Here is a 19,666-nt window from a genome sequence, read left to right as displayed (position 1 = left end):
ACAAGATTATGTCATCAGTGAACAGAGACATTTTTACTTCTCCTTATCCAATTTGAATGCCTTAAGTTTTTTTTTCTTGACTAATTGTTCTGTCTAGAACTTCCAGTACAATGTTGAACAGCACTGAGGAACATGAGCGTCCTTCTCTTATTCCTGATCTTAGGGAGAAAGCATTCAGTCTTTCACCATTAGATATGATGTTAGCTGTGGGTTTTTCATAAATGTCCTTTTTTTTTTTTTTTTTTTTTTGTGGTACGCGGGCCTCTCACTGTTGTGGCCTCTCCCATTGCTGAGCACAGGCTCCGGACGCGCAGGCTCAGTGGCCATGGCTCACGGGCCCAGCCGCTCCGCGGCACGCGGGATCCCCCCGGACCGGGGCACGAACCCGTGTCCCCTGCATCGGCAGGTGGACTCTCAACCACTGCGCCACCAGGGAAGCCCCATAAATGTCCTTTATCAAGGGGAAATTCCCTTCTATTCCTGGTTTGCTGAGTGTTTTCATCATGAAATGGTGTTGAATTTTGTCAAAATTTGTTCCTGCGTCAATTGAGATGATCCTGTGGGGGGTTTTCCTTTGTTTTATTAATATGGTGTATTATATTGATTTCATATGTTGAACCACACTTTCATTCCTAGAATAAATCTCATTTGGTCATATAAAGGCGTACAATCCACTACTGTGTTTTAGGATTCAGTTTTCTAGTATTTTGTTGTGGATTTTTTCATCTATATTCATCAATGGTATTGGTTTGTAGTTTTCTTTCTTGTGGTATCAGGGTAATGCTGGCCTCATAAAATGGGTTAGGAAGTGTTCTCTCCATTTATCTTTTTGAAACAGTTTGAGAAGGATTAGTGTTAATTCATTTTCAAATGTTTTGTAGAATTCACCAGTGAAATCATCTGGCCCGACCTTTTATTTTGGGGGGAGGGTTTTGATTACTGATTCAGTCTCTTTACTTGTTATAAGTCTGTTCAAATTTTTCTATTTCTTCTTGAATCACTTAGGTTATTTGTGTGCATCTCATCTAGGTTATCTACTTGGTTGGTGTACAATTGTTCATATATTCTCTTACAGTCCTTTTATTTCTTTTTTTATTGTTATGGAAAGAACACTTAACATGAGATCTACACTCTTGACAGTTTTTAAAGTGTACAATATATTATTGTTGACTGTAGGTGCAATGTTGTACAGCAGTTCTCTGGAGCTTATTCATCTTTCTTGACTGAAACTTGATGCTCAATGACTGGTAACTCCCCATTTCCCCCTCCCCCAGCCTCTGGGACCACCATTCCTCTTTTTGATTCTATGAATTTGACTGTTTTAGATACCTCTTATAAGCTGAGTCATGCTGTATTTGTCTTTCTGTGATCAGCTTATTTCATTTAGTATAATATCCTCAAGGTTCATCCATGTTGTTACATATTGCAGAATTTCCTTCTTTTTTAAGGCTGAATTCTATTCCATTGTAGGTATATACCACACTTACTTTATCCATTCATCTGTTAATGGACATTTAGGTTGTTTTCACTTCTTGGCTATTGTGAATGGTATTGCAATGAACATAGATGTGCTATTTCTTTGAAATCCTGATTTCAACTATTGTGGTTAAATACCCAAAAGTGGGATTGCTGGATCATATGGTAGTTCTACTTTTAACTTTTGAGAAACCTCCATACTGATTTCCATAATGACTGCACCATTTTCCCTCCAACAGTGTGCAAGGGTTTCAGTTTCTCTACATCCTCACCAACACTTGTTGTCTTCTTCTTTTTTATAATAGCCATCTTGACAGGTGTGAGATGATATTTCATTGTGGTTTTGATTTGCATTTCCCTAATGATTAGTTTTTGAGGCCACAAGCCACAACTACTGAATCCCATGCACCTAGAGCCCATGCTCTGCAAAAAGAGAAGCCACCGCAACGAGAAGCCAGTGCACCACAATGAAGAGTAGCCCCCACTCACCACAACTAGAGAAAGCCCACATGCAGCAATGAAGACCCAATGCAGCCAAAAATAAATAAATAAATAAATTTTCAAAAGAATGATTTGGCTATTTATGATCTTTTGTGTTTCCATATTAATTTAATTTAATTTAATGCAGCATGAGGAATCTTAGTTCCCCAACCAGGGATTGAACCTGCACCCCTTGCAGTGGAAGCATGGAGTCTTAACCACTGGACCACCAGGGAAGTCCCTCCATATTAATTTTAGAATTGTTTTTCTATTTCTCTATAAAATGACATTGGGAGTTTGATAGGGATTGCATTGAATCTGTAGACTGCATTGGGTAGATGCTCATTTTAACAATATTAAGTCTTCCAATCCATGAACACTGGTCTTTCCATTTATTTGTATATTGTTTAATTTCCTTCATCAGTGTTTTGTAGTTTTCAGTGTATAAGTCTTTTACCTCCCTAGTTGATTTATTATTCCTAATTATTTTATTCTTTTTGGTGCTATTGAAAATGGCATTGTTTTCCTAATTTCCTTTTCAGATAATTTGTTGTTGGTGTATAGAAACACAACTGATTTTTTACATTGATTTTGTATCCTGCAACTTCACTGAATTCATTTATTCTAACAGTTTTGTGGGCTTTTTAAATGGCATCTTTAGAGTTTTCTATAGATAAGACCATGTAATCTGCAAACAGGTACAACTTTACTTCTTTCTTTCCTATTTTGATGTCTTTTCTTTCTTTTTCTTGCCTAATTGCTCTGGCTAGGACTTCTATTATTATATTGAATAGAACTGGTGAGAGTTGACATCCTTGCCTTGTTCCTGATCTTGGAGGAAAAGCATTCAGTTTTTCACCATTGAGAATGACGTTAGCTGTGAGCTTGTAATATATGGCCTTAGTGATGTTGAGATAATTTCCTCCTATTCCTAATTTGTTGAGAGTCTTTAATCATTAAAGAGTGTTGAATTTTGTGAAATACTTTTTCTGCACCTATTGAGATGATCATATGTTTTTATCCTTTATTCTGTTACTGTGGTGTATCACATTAATTGATTTTCATATGTTGAACCATTCTTGCATCCTAGGAATAAATCCTACTTGGTCATGGTGTATGATCCTTTTAATGTGTTGCTGGATTTGGTTTGCTAGTATTTTTTAAGGATTGTTGTATCTATATTCAGCAGGGGTGTTGGCCTGTACTTTTCTTATAGCTTTGTCTGGCTTTGGTATCAGGGTAATGCTGAGCTTATAAAATGAGCTTCGAAGTGTTCTCTCCTCTTCAATTTTTTGCAAGAGTTTAACAAGGATTGGTACTAATTCATTTTTAAATGTTTTGTACAATTCACTAGTGAAGCCATCTGGCCCTGGGCTTTTCTTTGTTGGGAGGTTTTTGATTACTGATTCAGTCTCCATTACTAATTAGAGGTCTGTTCAGACTTTCTATTTCTTCATGATTTAATCCTGGTAGGCTGTATGTTTCTAGGAATTTATCTGTTTCTTCTAGGTTACCCAGTTTGTTGGTATATAATTGTTCATCACAATCTCTCTCTCTCTCTCTCTCTCTTTTTTTTTTTTTTTTTTTGCTCATGCTGCAGGGCTTTGTGGGATATTAGTTCCCCAACCAGGGATCAAACCCAGGCCCCTGGCACTGAAGGCCTGGAATCCCAATCCCTGGACCTCCAGGGAATTACAGTGTCTTTTGATCCTTTTTATTTCTGTGACATCAGTTGTAATGTCTTTTATTTGTGATTCTTTTTATTTGAATTTTCTCTCTTTTTTTCTTAGTGTAGCTAAGGGTTTGTAGAGTTTACCTTTAAAAAAATAAACTTTCACTGATTTTTCCTATTATTTTTCTGTTTTTTATTTCATTTATTTCTGCTCTAATATTTATTTCCTTCCTTCTGTTAACCTTGGGCTTAGTTTGTTCTTCTTTTTCTAGTTCCTTGAAGTGTAAAGTTTGGTTGTTTATTTGAGATCTTTCTTTTTTTTTTTTTTTTTTTTTTGAGGTACGCGGGCCTCTCACTGTTGTGGCCTCTCCCGTTGCGGAGCACAGGCTCCGGATGAGCAGGCTCAGCAGCCATGGCTCACGGGCCCAGCCACTCCGTGGCATGTGGGATCTTCCCAGACCAGGGCACGAACCTGTGTCCCCTGCATCGGCAGGCGGACTCTCAACCACTGCGCCACCAGGGAAGCCCTTTCTTCTTTTTTATGTAGGTATTGATTGCTGTGAACGTCCCTCTCAGTACTGCTTTTGTTGCATCCCCTAAGTTTTGGTATGTTGTGTTTCATTTGTTTCAAGGTACTTTCTAATTTTCTTGTGATTTCTTTTTTGACAGGATAGTTGCTCAAGAGTTGTTTAATTTCCACATATTTATGAATTTTCCAGTTTTCCTTCTGCTATTGATTTCTAGTTTCATTCCACTGTGGTCAGAAAAAATACTTGGTATGATTTCAATCTTCTTCAATTTGTTAAGACTTCTTGTGGCCTAACTTCTGATCTATCCAGAGCAGAAGCTGCCTCTTGCTCCAGAGCTTCTTGCTCCAGACCTCCGCATGGAATCTGGCTGAAGCTAGTCTGCACTGAGACCGCATCCTTGCTTAGCTATTTTCTCCCCCTGCCCTATCCGACCCTCTATCCTGAGAGCCTTCCTTCAATAAATCACAATGTACCTGATTCTCTTTTTTGGACTCTGCTACTAGGGAACCTGACCTAAGAAGAAAACTGATGATGCAGTAGGTGGAGAAAATAGCAGGAGAATATAAATGAATAAACACCCCAGACATCCTCTACCCAGGTCTTCCCTATCCAAAAAGTCTTCTCATACAATCCAATTCTGTCCTTTTAGAGGAAACAGCCTGATGAGTTAATGAATGTCATTCCTCAGACTTTCTACCTGGGGACACAGCTAACTGTAATAAGACATGACTCGTACCAAAACAGAAAGCTCTGCAATGACCTTAGAGGAGGAAGTTGATTTCCAAACCCTCCCCCCCACCCCAGCTTAAGTGTGTCTCTTCCTTCACTCCCTTCCCCCAACCCCAATATTTTCAAGCACCGAGAAGCAGACACAAGCACCTTCTCTCTAGCTCTGTTTTTTGCTCATCTAATCTTTCCCATACTGTGTCCTGGCTATAATTGTTTCCTGGGACCTTATTCTTTTCTGAATCTCCGGCCCCAAGCAGAGGGCCTGGCCCCAGGAGTACTCTGTAAATAATTACTGAGAAATTTGGGGAAGGTGGGGGAGTGTGGAAAGGGCAAGGGGAGAATACCACGAGGAAGGAAGGATCCTTCGCTCTGAACCAGATGGAAAGAGGTTCTAGGGAACCAGTGCACCCTGAGCCTGGGGTTTGGCTACAAGAGCCCTGTGAAAGCTCCGAGAAGGTGGGTCAGACTTCCCTGTCCGACACCCAGTCCTTTAGCTGGCTCAGGGCAAAAACAGCCACCGATAAAGCTGATTGGGGACACGTGGAGGGGCCGGGCTCGGGCCGTGAGCCGAACGTCGCTTGACTTCGAAGGGACACATCCGGCCGGTGGCAGCCGGCGTCGGGTGAGTCCCGCTCCGCCAGCGGAGCGCAGGGCGCGCGGCACGGGCACCGAGGGCAGGAGGCGCGGGGACTCGGCACTTCCCCCAGGGTCTCGCGTTCGCAGACTTCTCGCCCGGGAGGAAAGCAGTCGTCCGAGAAGAGAAGCCGAGGTGTCTGCCTGGAACTGTGCAAGGACCGACTGGACGCCCTCAGGAGGGACGAGGGTGAGTCTGGCAGTCGTCCCGGGGCGCGCGCGGTCCCCGGAGGCGGCGGGGCTGAAGGGCGCAGCCAGATTCCTGGGCAGTGAGGGGAGAGCCGCGGTGGGAGGTGGGGGTGACCCACGGTCCCATTTCCTGGAACTCAGGACCGAGTTGGTCTTCTTTCCTCGGCTCTGAGGGTGGAGCCGCCCGCTCGTGTCTCCGACTGCTTCCAGCTAAAGAAGGCGCGGCAAAGGGGTGGGCTCCAGGTGGAGGTCGTTGTGGAAGGGCCTCGGGAACCCAGCTCAGAAGAATTGGCCAAGCAGCCCCAGACAGACAAATCCAGACAGTGGGACATTGCCAAGGGAGATGATTCCAGATCTTGATGATTAATGCCCTCTTCCTTTTCTGGGGGCCCATTTTAGACACAAGGAGAGTAACCTTATTAAAATGTCTCATCAGGAAAGGTTGCTTGATGGCATTTTTCGGAGGGGAGGAGGAAATGGCATTAGAGTTCTCAATGGATTTATATTGTTACTACCGTTTTAAGATTTTTCACTTTTAGTTTTTTTTTTTTTTTTTTTTTTTTTTTTGGCTGTACGCAGCCTCTCACTGTTGTGGCTGTACGCAGGCCTCTCACTGTTGTGGCCTCTCCCGTTGCGGAGCACAGGCTCCGGGAGCGCAGGCTCAGCGGCCATGGCTCACGGGCCCAGCCGCTCCACAGCATGTGGGATCTTCCCAGACCAGGGCACGAACCCGTGTCCCCTGCATCGGCAGGCGGACTCTCAACCACTGCGCCACCAGGGAAGCCCAGATTTTTCACTTTTAAAATTAGTGACCTTTACCCCTCCTTGTTTTTCTGCAAGTAACATATCCTTATCAAGGTTGTGAGCAGTTTTACATATTACAAATAGCACCTCAATGCACATCCTTAGTATCCAACTATCTGTACACATATGAGCTTTTCCACAGCACAAGTTCCTAGAAATTCACATTGTTGAGTCAAAATATATATGTATTTATATTCCCTTTCATCCTTTTGGTATCTTTATCCTATACTTAATAAGCCCTAAACAATTTTAGTAATTATAATTTTAATATCTTATAGGTAAGTCCCTTTTTATTACAAAAATCCTTGTTGGGCCTCCCTGGTGGCGCAGTGGTTAAGAGTCGCCTGCCGATGCAGGGGATACGGGTTCGTGCCCCGGTCTGGGAGGATCCCATATGCCGCGGAGCGGCTGGGCCCGTGAGCCATGGCCACTGGGCCTGCGCATCCGGAGCCTGTGCTCCGCAACGGGAGAGGCCACAACAGTGAGAGGCCCGCATACCGCAAAAAAGAAAAAAAAAAAAAAATCCTTGTTATCCCTACTCATTTCCTCTTTCAAATGAACTTGAGGATCATTTAGTTTCAGTACCAAAACGTGCCATTGCGAGTTTTATTGGAGCTGCATTAAATTGGATTTACCTTTGGAAAGGATTGCTAGGTTTGTCATTTTTAATCTTCCCAGCCAGAAAAATGACAGTTCTTTCCATTCCGTTTTTTTGGTTTTTATTGTGGCCACGCCTGGAGGCATGCGAGATCTTAGTCCCCCAACCAGGGATGGAACCCGAGCTCCCTGCAGTGGAAGCATGGAGTCTTAACCACTTCTCTTCCAGGGAAGTCCCTCTCCATTTCTTGAAGCTTTGTTTTCTGTGGTTTTCCTCATACCACGTTATCACTTTTCCTGCGAAATGTATTGTTTTAAATTGTTGCTTTGATGAGTGGGATATTTTTTCCGATTATCTTTTGATTGGTTGTTTCTGAGATATGGCTTTTTTGATGAGGCTGGCAATAAGATAACTGAAGCTTGGAGCTATGAAGCTGAAATCCTCAAGGTTCCTTGGGCAACATTTTCACATCTGCCTTTGTCTCCGGTGGACCAGAGAAAGGTATATAGTTTATTGCCCTCAAGAATCCCAAGAAATGGCCCTGAAGCTATCTGCTTAGCAACTGCGAATAGCTGGGCAGCCTGAGACCCATTGAGTCTTTTTAGGCATGCCCTAATACCTGTTACTTCTCTTGTTAGATTAGTATAACTCTAAGGCAACAACAAAAATGTATCAATTAGTTGCTTATTTGGTTTGGCTTCTGCTAGTTTCTTACTCATTAAATTAAACCGGATTTGGGCTCCAGACCAATTACCTTCTTGGAATAGAACTGTTGAGATTAACTTTGTTTAAAAATACTTTAGGGCTTCCCTGGTGGCGCAGTGGTTGAGAGTCTGCCTACTGATGCAGGGGACATGGGTTCATGCCCCCGTACAGGAAGATGCCACATGCTGTGGAGCGGCTGGGCCCGTGAGCCATGGCCACTGAGCCTGCGCGTCCGGAGCCTGTGCTCCGCAGCGGGAAAGGCCACAACAGTGAGAGGCCCGCGTACCACAAAAAAAAAAAAAAAAAAAAAAACTTTAGATTCTATTCTGAGTCATTAGAAGTCAGTGAAAGTAGATCCTTAAATGTGGGCCTGTCATGATTTGATTTGTATGAAAAGAAAATCACCCAGGCTGCTATATGGCAAATGGATATGTATTAGTCAATTACTGCTGCACTAATGCTGCATAACAAACCATACCAGAACTCAGAGGCTTAAAACAATAATCATTAATTCTCTTGCTCACAGATCTGTGGATCTGCTGGGGTTCTCCTGATCTCATGTAGGCTTGGCTGGGCTGGCCTTTAGGCACCAGGTCCAATTTGGGTCTGTTCCACGTGTCTCATTCTGGAGCCAAGGCTGAAGCAGCAATGAGTACCTGGAGAATGTTCTTTCCGAGGTAGAATGGCAAGAAGGGAAGCTCAACAGTGCCAGCACATTTCAAGACTCTATTTGTATCACATCCGTTAGCATCCAAAGCAAGTCATACGGGCAAGCCCAACATGAAGGGACAGGGAGGGTGGGGTGCCCACTATGAGGCTGTGGCCAGAGTGTGGATGTATAATACTACTACGTGGGAGTGAAGAATTGGGAACAATAATTCAGAAAACCCCAGGAGGCAAGAGTGGAAGTATGGGGACTTCCCTGCTGGCACGGTGGTTAAGAATCTGCCTGCCAATGCAGGGGACACGGGTTCGAGCCCTGGTCTGGGAAGATCCCACATGCCACGGAGCAATGAAGCCCGTGCACCACAACTACTGAGCCTGAACTCTAGAGCCCACAAGCCACAACTACTGAGCCCGTGCGCCACACTACTGAAGCCCGCACGCCTCGGGCCTGTGCTCCACAACAAGAGATGCCACGACAATGAGAAGCCCACGCACCGCAACGAAGAGTAGCCCCTGCTCGCCACACCTAGAGAAAGCCTGCGTGCAGCAACGAAAACCCAGTGCAGCCAAAAATAAATAAAGTAATTAATTTTTTTTAAGTTTAAAAAAAAAAGAGTGGAAGTATGAGCCCAGTTAGGAGAACACTTTAGAGGCTAGGTAAGAGATGACAGTGGCTTGAATTAGAGTGGCTCGAATTGGACTCGGCAGAGGGCAATGCTCTAAAGGGATTAGACACGGGCAAGGTTGGACTGGGGGATGACAGTAGAGCCGGGGACCACCAGAAGAGGGAAGAGAGGGAAGGATGGACCCGTGACCTCTTTACAATTTTGCAGATCCTGGTGATATGAATTCCAAATCCTTCCCTCTTATTAGGATTGTGGGTGGAGGGAGAGGAATTAAGGAGACAGTGAAAGACATTTGGATGAACCTTCCAGGTAATGGAACTCAGAGGGATAACTGTTCTGCCACCTTGATGTGGAGGTTGGTCCCCACAGGGACCCCAGTCAGGTCAGCAGGAGACACTCAAACAGGACAAACCAGATATGGAAGAGACCTGTGGGCAAAATGGGTTCTTTTCTGGATGAGGAAAAGTGAGGCATTTTTAATCCCCCAACCAAGTACCTGCTGCCAAGGAAAAAGAGAGTCAGGAATTGGGCTGGAGTGAGGTTGGGGGCGGTGCAGAGGCTGATCCAGCCAAAGGGCAGGCCTTCTAGTCTTCAGAGTTTTCATTGGTCCACTTTCTAGTGGAAGTGGCCCGTTGGTGTCATCAACTTGGAGGAAAGGATTTACTTCCTGCAATTTTGTAAAAACATTTTTATTGGGTAATACATTCATGTAGTACAAAATTCAAAAGGTACAAAAAGGACCCAGCATGAGACATAAATCTGCCACTCTCATCCTTGACAGCAAGGTTCCATTCCAAGACACAGGCTCTCTTACCAGTTTCTTGAATAGCCTTCTGGAGATTTAAGTTTATATTTTGTTGTTTGTTGTTATTGTTGTTGTTGTTGTTGTTATTGTATAATCAGTTGCATGCTAAACACACTGTTCTCCTTCTTGCTTTTCTCATTAAATAACCTTGAATATTCTTCTGTATATATGCCCATAGAGTTGTCTCATATTCCTTGGTAAACATGGACCAGATATATTTAAGCATCTCCCTGTTGATGGGCATTTAAGTTGTGTCCAGTTTTTCACTATTGTAAATAGTCCTGTTGTGAGCATCTTTGTCTATATTTCAGGATATCTTTAGGGAAAATTCCTAGAAGTAGAGTTACTGGGTCTAATTGCTGGGTCAAAGAGTATGGACATTTTAAATTTTGATACAGGTTGGCAGATTACCCTCCACACAGGTTGTAGAAATATCACTCCTACTAACCATGTCTGAGATTGTCTGTTGTGATTTTCCTGGTTTGAGCACTGAAGGTCCCATATCCTCAGAACTCCTCAGTCCTGAGAAAACTAGGATGGTTGGCCACCCTATGTAGTGTATGATCAATTTTTTAACATATTTCTGAATATATAAATCAGGATAGGTTAGATTATACTATGGTTCAAAAAAAAAAAAACAAACAACTCAGTGTCTTAAAGAAAGAAATGTCTATTTCTCATTCAGGGAAAGTCCAGGAGACTCTCCAAGGTAGCTGTTCTCCTTCCAGGATGTTTCAATATTATGGCACTTTGATGTTGACACAGACTTTCCTGAAATCTCTTTCACTTAATTTCTTGGCCAAAGCAAGGCACACAGCCATGCCTCGGGGCACTTCCTGTGTGCTTAGAAGTGGAGAGGTGAATATTCGTGAGCAGTAATCATTCCTACTGCAATGAATATGATAGATGAAAAAGGGTATCTCGGTGTGCTGCTTTTTTTTTTTTTTTTTTTTTTTTTCGGTACGCGGGCCTCTCACTGTTGTGGCCTCTCCTGTTGCGGAGCATAGGCTCCGGACGCGCAGGCTCAGCGGCCATGGCTCACAGGCCCAGCCGCTCTGCGGCCAGTGGGATCTTCCCGGACCGGGACACTAACCCGTGTCCTCTGCATCAGCAGGCGGACTCTCAACCACTGCGCCACCAGGGAAGCCCTCCTGGTGTGCTTTTAATGAGCATTTCTATTTTTGAGTATCTGCTGCTCTTTTTCTTGCAGAAAATGAAACCATAGGAACTTTATTGAGGCAATTGGAAAACAACACAAAGAAAACCATCGAAACCTTGAGGAGCTGTGAGTTATCACGTGCCCTGCTGCTTCTGACTGCCCCAAACTGGAAGTCATTAGTTTACTAGGAACTCCAGCCCACCCCGCCCCGACCCTTGTCCATTTTCTGGGCTGGATGGCTGGAAGCAGCCCACAGGTTTGGGGATGTGCTCATGGCTGGCCCAGGCTTCTGTCCCTGGAGTAGCCTTTGAAGGGAACTTCTTGACCAGCCAGATATCTTCTAGCACCTGTCCGAGTGCTGACAACTTCCTTTAGGTAGCTTCAAAGCTTCAAGTCATTTGCTGAATTTCCAAGAAGAAATTCAAATCAAATTTAAAATGCTCATCCATTCTACACATCTGTGAGTCTCTGCTTTATGCTGGAGCCAGTACATAGAGAAAACTAAGATGCAGAGAAAGACCCTGCCTTCCGGGAGCTCCCAGCCATGGCCTAGAGGAAGGGAGAGAAAAGAGAGACGTGAGCACAGAACAGCAGGGGGGTTACCGAGCTTGAACTACGTATATACCTATTAGAACTGAAATCACTCGACAAGATGCCAAATGCTCAGGTGCCAAGCTGTGTGGCAGTAGGAGTAGATAAGAGAGATGGGTTGAGATGGGGGTGTAGGCTGGAGACAGGGAGGATCTGAAGAGGAGGGAAAGGAAGTACATGAGACATTTCTATTAACCGTCCAGATGTGTCTGTACCAGTCACCCAGAAGCACTGGGACCTTGCTTCTGGGATGAGTCAATCAGAAGCTCCAGGCAGGGCCAGCTTTGGTTCACGGTGTAGGGCTTCCCATTCACATGTTGCTAAGATGCTGCTTCCCTTATGACACACACCCTCCTCAGCTTATTGACTCTTTATTACCTTCTCTCCTAGGGATGATGTCAGTCCCACAGAAACGCAAGAAGGGGCTCTCAGAAGATCAAGTCAAGGAGATTAAGAAGGAGAAGCTTCCAGAAGCTGATTGGATGCTGCTAAAGGAAAATTAATTCAGCACACTTTATGAAGAAAAATACCGCAAATCTCCAGTGGCCATAAAAGTATTCAACAAACCCCAGGCCAGAGACATTGGGTAAGTTGTTGTGCAGAGTTCTCTCTGTAACTCCCCAGGTTACTTCCTCTCTATAACTCCACAAGGAGAGAGGCATATTGTCTTCATATTTAGATATAGGGGAACCCAGACCCCAAAGAGTTAAATGACTTGTTCTCCGCTATTAAGGAGCAGCGTCTAGACTTAAAGACATGTCTTCCAACATCAATTCTGGAAACTTCTCTTATTTATTCATGTATTTAGATATTTTTAAAGATGTATTCCTGGGAATTCCCTGGCAGTCCAGTGGTTAGGACTTGGTGCTTTCACTGCCGTGGGCCCAGGTTCAATCCCTGGTCAAGGAACTAATAAGATCCCGAGAGCTGCAAGGTGCGGCCGGGAAGAAAAGAAAAGATGTATTTCCTTTTATTCCTGTTTCTTAGTTTCCCATCCCTTCCACAGACAATAAAATGTTTTGTTTGTATGTGTTCTGGCAAAATGTATGTTGTTATTATATGTGTGTGCATTTAAAATTTTCACAAATGGTAGTGTTATATGTCTGCTGCCTACTTTTCTTACCATTCTCACTCAGCATCATGTACTGTACTTGTAGTCCTTTCTGACTGTTGTCCATGGTGGAGATCCACATTTTGCCTTTTTTTCCAGGGATGGAAAACAACCTGTTTCTAACTTTCCCGCATCAAAAATAATGCTGCCTTAAGTATCCCCTTATGGACCTGTATGGGAATTTCTTTGGGCTATATTGCCAGGAGAGGAATTGATTGATCATAGGGTATGCATATATTAAATTGACTAAGAATTACCAGATGACTCTTCAGAACAGGTTGTATACACCTATACTCACCCCTGGGAGATGCTGACGATCCCTCACACCCCACATATACACAGATGGTCACTACACTGAGTGTTCTCTGAAGGACCTGCCAATCCTGAAATACTAATTTCCCTTTCTATTCTCATAGAATAGTGAGGCATACTTTCAATAATGATATCAGAACCATGAAGAAATTTGATTCCCCCAACATCCTGTGTATGTTTGGGATTTGCACTGATGAAACAGGTAAGGCTGCTTCTAGGACTCGGTATGCTTTTGGTGGTCTGTCATATGTCTTCTGTGTTTTACTGCATTGCATTTTTTTTAATTCCCATATTTTATTTATTTATTTATTTATTATTTTTTATTTATTTTTGCGGTATGCGGGCCTCTCACTGCTGTGGCCTCTCCCGTTGCAGAGCACAGGCTCCGGAGGCGCAGGCTCAGCAGCCATGGCTCATGGGCCCAGCCGCTCCGCGGCATGTGGGATCTTCCTGGACCGGGGCAAGAATCCGCATCCCCTGCATCGGCAGACAGACTCTCAACCACTGCGCCACCAGGGAAGCCCCATGCATTGCATTTTTAAAGAACAGCTCAAAGGGTGGCATCTACAGTGCTTTTTTTTTTTTTTTTTTTTTTTTGCGGTATGCGGGCCTCTCACTGTTGTGGCCTCCCCCGTTGCGGAGCACAGGCTCCGGACGCGCAGGCTCCGGACGCACAGGCTCAGCGGCCATGGCTCACGGGCCCAGCCGCTCCGCGGCATATGGGATCCTCCCAGACCGGGGCACGAACCCGTATCCCCTGCATCGGCAGGCGGACTCTCAACCACTTGCGCCACCAGGGAGGCCCTACAGTGCTTTTTTATCAACGTTAATTTTTTCACATCCCAAGATTCAGGTTCCCATCTTCTTTCAGGAGAAGGCTTGAAGTTGGCTTCAGCCCCAGGGCTGGTTTGCACTAATGCGACTGTATCTCCTCCTGCTGGTTCACTGGGAACCAAGGAAATGCTTGTTCAGATGCTGACCTGGGTGATGGGTGTGTTTTGTTGCAATAAAATGTTATAAAGCTGACTGACCCAAACAAGGAATCTAACGTTGATCATTAGTGTAGAGTGAATCTAAAAGCTAAATTAACCTACCCCTTTACCAAGAACCTCACTCCTCAGGTTCATTTTATTCTTTTTTTTTTTTTTTTTTGCGGTATGCGGGCCTCTCACTGTTGTGGCCTCCCCCGTTGCGGAGCACAGGCTCCGGACGCGCAGGCTCCGGACGCGCAGGCTCAGCGGCCATGGCCCACGGGCCCAGCCGCTCCGCGGCATATGGGATCCTCCCAGACCGGGGCACGAACCCGTATCCCCTGCATCGGCAGGCGGACTCTCAACCACTTGCGCCACCAGGGAGGCCCCTCAGGTTCATTTTTACTTTAATTTTTTTAATGTGGCTGCATTTTCCCTCACAGCATGGCCTCTCCTACTGGTTCTGTTTTGCTGCTCTTGCTACAGAGAGGACAGAGTAACTCCCATCTTATCCTCTCTGGAAGTTTCTCCACAGCTTCAGGCGACCTGACTTTGGAACATAGAATCCCAGTCTAAAGGAAAACCTCCAGTGATGTTAATCCTCCTGGGTGACGGCCAAGGTGACTGACTCACTCTGTGTGTGTCAGTTCTTGCATCTCAGGCCCATGCCCTTGACTTCCTGTCTGAGCTCCCCTCACCAGCCCCTGCAGTCTGTGCCTCATTTCTTCCTTCCATACATATTTACTCAGCTCCCCGTGAGCACTGTATGCCCTCCTGGAATGGTTGAGTCTGGGAGACATTACTCAAATAACTAAGGGAAATGTAGAATTCTGACATGCCAGACGCCACAAAGAATACCCACAAAGACTCTGTGGGTATTGGACCCGTTCAAGGAGTCAAACTGCGTGAGATGGAGATGGAGAAACATAGCAGAGGCGAGTCTGTCTCTGTAGAGAGATGGTGGAGTGGGCTGCAGAGAGTAGGCCCTCTGAGTGGGGCTGGGTCTTCATAGTGTTTGGCTCCTTTCCATCAGTGACCCCACCTCAGTTATCCATCGTCATGGAGTACTGTGAGCTCAGGACCCTGAGGGAACTGCTAGATCAGGAAAAGGACCTCACCCTTCCAAGTGCATCATCCTGGTCCTGGGGGCAAACAGAGGCTTATACAGGTACCAGATGGGGGAGAGGGCACCAAGAAGAATGGAATGAGTCTGTCTTCTTTACTGATAGTCCCAGAGATAAGGAGAGAAGAGGCCAGAAGCCCCAGGTAGCCTTCCCTTCCATAAGTTGTTTTACTGCTTAACTCTGATCGTAACACCTGAGACAGAAGGGGGAAATGTGGCTTAATCCAGTGAGCACCAGCTCCCAGAACTGAGGGTTGAATTTAACGTCCAGGCTGCTGTTGTGGAACTGGACAGGCCTTAGTCTTAAGGTTACCAGATTTAACAAATAAAAATACAAGATGTCCAGTTAAATTTGAATTTCAGATAAGCAATGAACAATTTTTTAGTATAAGTATATCCCAGATATTACATGAGACATACTTTTACTAAAATTTCAGATATACAGAATTTCATATAAACCATAATACTTTTTTAAAAGAAAGTATTGATTTTTCCAAAATTAGAAATGAGCTGGGTGTCTTGTATTTTATCTGGAAGCTCACACATAGTCTATGGTTCCTTTAGCCCAAGGGCCCCCAAAGGTTAGTCACTCACAGACCGCTTACATGGTTATTACCGTATTCACAATAATGCCAGTATTATTTACTTAATATTTTCCTTTTAATCAGCTCACTTTTTAAAAACCTAAATAAGTTTTTTTTTAAAAAGGACACTTTCTATTACTACCATAAATTGAAGACGAGAATCACTTATCACAAATAGGTGACCACAAATAAAACCAAAACAATGTTATTAAATTCTGGCTGCATGATGCCTCCTGCCCAAAGGTCTGCAATTCAGACTGGCATTCTCTTTGTGCAGGGGAGATGTCAGCAGATTTAGGGAGGTATTAAAGACATCCAACACCAAACTGAGACTTTCTTCTTGGCGTAATCGGAAAGACTGGAATTAAAAGAAGAATAATTTTCTCACTATGTCATTTTGCATACCACTTACCCATACTTTTAAAAATACTGCCTTAGCTCTTTCTTGGAAATCATAAAGTTTCTTCCTTCTCGACTCCCTACACTAGTGGGTTTTATGAGAAGTAATTTTGGGCTGTAGGAGACACTGTTAGTGCCTACCCAGGTGGCCTCTGATCCTTTTTACCTTCTGTGCACACTCATCCCCCACTCAGCATACTTTGCTGCTGACAGCCCATGGCTGCCATCTGCAGAGGAATATCCATGGGCGCTGGTGCCCCTTGGCCCTGAGAGCTGAAAGTGCCCGGGAGCTTTATAGCCACCTGTCCCTGTCCCTGTTCCTCTCCCCCCACCCCACCCAGTCCACAGTCATTGAACAACAGGTGTGAGTACAAAAGTCCAGCTCCTTTGCTTCGTGCAGAACAAACCCTGAGGGGGTAATTATCCTCTAGAGGTCCCGTGGGGTCAGGCTGAGCCTGGAACTTCACCTGAAGTCACACCCTTGCTTGATTTCTTCTCCTTCTCTGTCCTGCTTCCTCTACTCTCTCACCTGGTTTCTCCTGGGAATACCTTCTTAATCAATCACTTGTACCCAAATCCATGGCTCATGATCTGCTTCTGGGAGAACCCAACCTAAGGCCAACTCTGTGATAACACCCCAAACTGGGAGGCAGGGGCTCCATTAATCCAAAACACTTACCACTTACTAAGTTGGCAGGAACCCCAGCTTCACATTCTGTTTCAACCAGAAGGGTCCTAGGTATGGTCCAACCATCCAGCTATGCCTCTGATCCCTTTGCTTTGCTCCATGCTTCCCAGGCAGAGCACCACAGAGGCGTACAGCTCACAATTGTCAAATCTCTCCTCTGCATCCTGGTTTCCCCACCTACCCGTGGATAGCAAAGTCTGTGCAAAGGTCACTAATGTTCCCTGCCTTTGGTCGTGTCAGGCCACACCATCCGGAAACACCTGCAGAACTCCACAGAAACATCAGCAGCACGAGCTTCCTGGTAACTAAAGACTGCAATGTGAAGGTGAGTATGGCCTTCCAGGGGCCCTTTGAGTTCGACCTGTGTGACTGTTTGGTGCTGGGAGAGGGACGCACGTTTCCCAGAGGCCTGTGCCTGCTCGTTTCTCTGCCTTCACCTTAGAACTGAGTTCAACTCTTCCCCTGCCTGGACAGCTTCCCGTGTACCCACCACAGGACAGACTCAGTCCTGCCTGCTCTTCTGATGCCCGTCATCCACCAGTTCTCAGGCACTCAGCAGGGATGGGCTAAGAGCCATTTCCCCTTAGATGCCTGGACACCACTTCTGTGTCCCTGCAACACCCATGAGGGGATCTTCTTAAGCCCAGGTAGGCATTCAGATTCACAGGCCAGCCATAGCCCACACTTGGCACCTGGAGGCAATTAGAAGGGTATCACGCAACACAGCTTGCCAGCAGGGCAGCATCAAATCCTTCTCTCCAGCCGGAGACACCACACCTGTCCCCACAATCCTCCAGGAGATATTCTCCTCATCCTCACCCCAGGTGCGACAGAAAAAGGCTCCCCTCGGGCGGGTGCGGGGCCATCCAGGCTTAGAAACCTCACGACTCACAGGGGTCAATAGTCTTTCTTTTTTTGAGATTTATTTATTTATTTTCTTTACTTTTTGGGGTGCGTCGGGTCTTAGTTGCGGCACATGGGATCTTTGTTGAGGCGTGCAGGATCTTTCACTGTGGCACGCAGGCTCTCCCTTGTGGCACATAGGCTTCTCTCTAGTTGCGGTGTGTGGGCTCTCTAGTTGTGGCACATGGGCTCTCTAGTTGAGGTGCAAAGGCTCAGTAGTTGTGGTGTGCCAGCTTAGTTACCCCAGGGCATGTGGGATCTTAGTTCCCCGACCAGGGATTGAACCCGCGTCCCCTGCATTGGAAGGCGGATTCTTTACCACTGGACCACCAGGGAAGTCCCCCTATAGCTCTTTATAGTCCCCATCCCCCCGACCTCTTGTCCATAAACAACTTACTAATCACCCATCATTTTTAAATCAGCAGCAATATTACTTAGGAGCATAGGTAACAGTCAGCTTTTGTCGGTTTCCCAGGGGAATAGAGCTAAAAGGTCCACTGAAATTCAGGTTCTTCTGGGGAAGAGAAAGGGGTTCTGTTAACTCGAGGTCCACAGTTCCCAAATGCTAAAAGAATATTTTCTCTGTCATCCATGGATAGCTTTCTCTGAATAACAGAAGACGGGTCTTTTCTGCCTTTCAGATGTCTTTCCCCGTAGCTGGTGTAATATAAGTGTTCACAAAACACGGTCCTTCTCACACCTGACTGTAACATGTGCTGTTCAGCCTTTCACCCCTGGTGGCTAACGTGGAGCCAGATGTCAGAGGATGTCAGTGCTCACTGAACATGTGAATGAAAGGGGAAGGAGCCACCTAAGTGCCTAATCCTTTTCCTAACCTTGCCCCTAGTTTTGGATCCCTGGCTGCGTTTAGGGCTGGCAGCCCTCTGCACATGGATGGTGCTGATGACAGATGTGCATGGACCAAGGAGAATGCACACTACCATGACTTGAGCTGTGGCTTCTTTAAGAGCATGGCATTGACCGTGCAGGGTCAGTGGGGTAACAGCCTGCCTATAGGTTCAGATACATCAGAGAGGATACCCCTGTGTTGGTTTCCTGTGTGTTTTTCTTGTCTGCTTCTGAGAGAAAATGAGCCATCAGTGACTCCAGGCACCCCTGTCCACCCTCACTCAGTGGAGCTGAGTCGTCAACTGAGAAAGCCCTGTATCTGACGTAGTAACACTAGAACAACAACATACCAAGTGTTACAGGTGCTTTATAACCATCACCTCAAGTAACCCTCATGCCCCATTTTATAGAGAAGAAACCTCTTTGTGTTTCTCTTGGTCGTTACACCATAATAAATTGAACCCAGGATGCCAGCCAGGAGAGTAGCCACAGAGCCAGAAGGCACCACTGGAAATACATCCCAAAGGAAAAAGACCATCCCCTGAAAATCATGTGTAGCACCAACCCCTTCCCTCTATCCCCCAGCCGAGATGGTGCTGGTTTTTTCTGTCCCTGAGTCATTCTCTATCTAGCTTGCAGGATTTGAGTTGAGCAAAACACAGACTTCCGTCAGCTGACCAACTAAAGGAAAAGAAGCAGAGAGAGTCAGTTCTGCCACATACATCTCACCTCAGAGACTGGAAAATGTGTATAATAAATATGACATAAAAGCTGAAATATACAGGTATGTTTATGTTCTCATGCAAGTTCTAACTCAGATGAACGGGACAAGAAAGTCCAAGTCAAATGCCAGTAGGGAGGAGCACCTTAACTCTGTTGAATGGAATTGGGTGGTAATCAGAAAATTCACTGTGAGGACTTCCCTGGTGGTCCAGTGGTTAGGACTCTGTGCTTTCACTGCCGTGGCCCAGGTTCAATCCCTGATTGGGGAACTGAGATTCCACAAGCTGCTCAGCACGGCCAAAAAGAAAAAAAGAAAATCCACTGTGTTTTCTGGAAATGG

The 19,666-nt window shown here is 45.3% G+C and overlaps 1 protein-coding gene across 1 annotated transcript in view; it reads left to right on the top strand.

Annotated features, from left to right (window-relative positions):
* MLKL (mixed lineage kinase domain like pseudokinase) overlaps positions 1-19,666 on the top strand; it is a 28,072-nt gene that overhangs the window by 5,029 nt on the left and 3,377 nt on the right. The window contains 8 exon segments of the mRNA XM_060083182.1: positions 5,478-5,710; positions 11,124-11,198; positions 12,054-12,249; positions 13,191-13,288; positions 15,091-15,183; positions 15,186-15,225; positions 17,092-17,176; positions 19,236-19,387. Of these exon segments, the coding sequence (XP_059939165.1) occupies positions 5,478-5,710; positions 11,124-11,198; positions 12,054-12,249; positions 13,191-13,288; positions 15,091-15,183; positions 15,186-15,225; positions 17,092-17,176; positions 19,236-19,387 (972 nt within the window).

This window comes from Mesoplodon densirostris, chromosome 19 (assembly GCF_025265405.1).
Source record: "Mesoplodon densirostris isolate mMesDen1 chromosome 19, mMesDen1 primary haplotype, whole genome shotgun sequence".
Classification (NCBI taxonomy): Eukaryota; Metazoa; Chordata; class Mammalia; order Artiodactyla; family Ziphiidae; genus Mesoplodon; species Mesoplodon densirostris.
The sequence above is the reverse complement of the archived record's forward strand: the minus strand, read 5'-3'. Positions and strand labels throughout refer to the sequence as shown.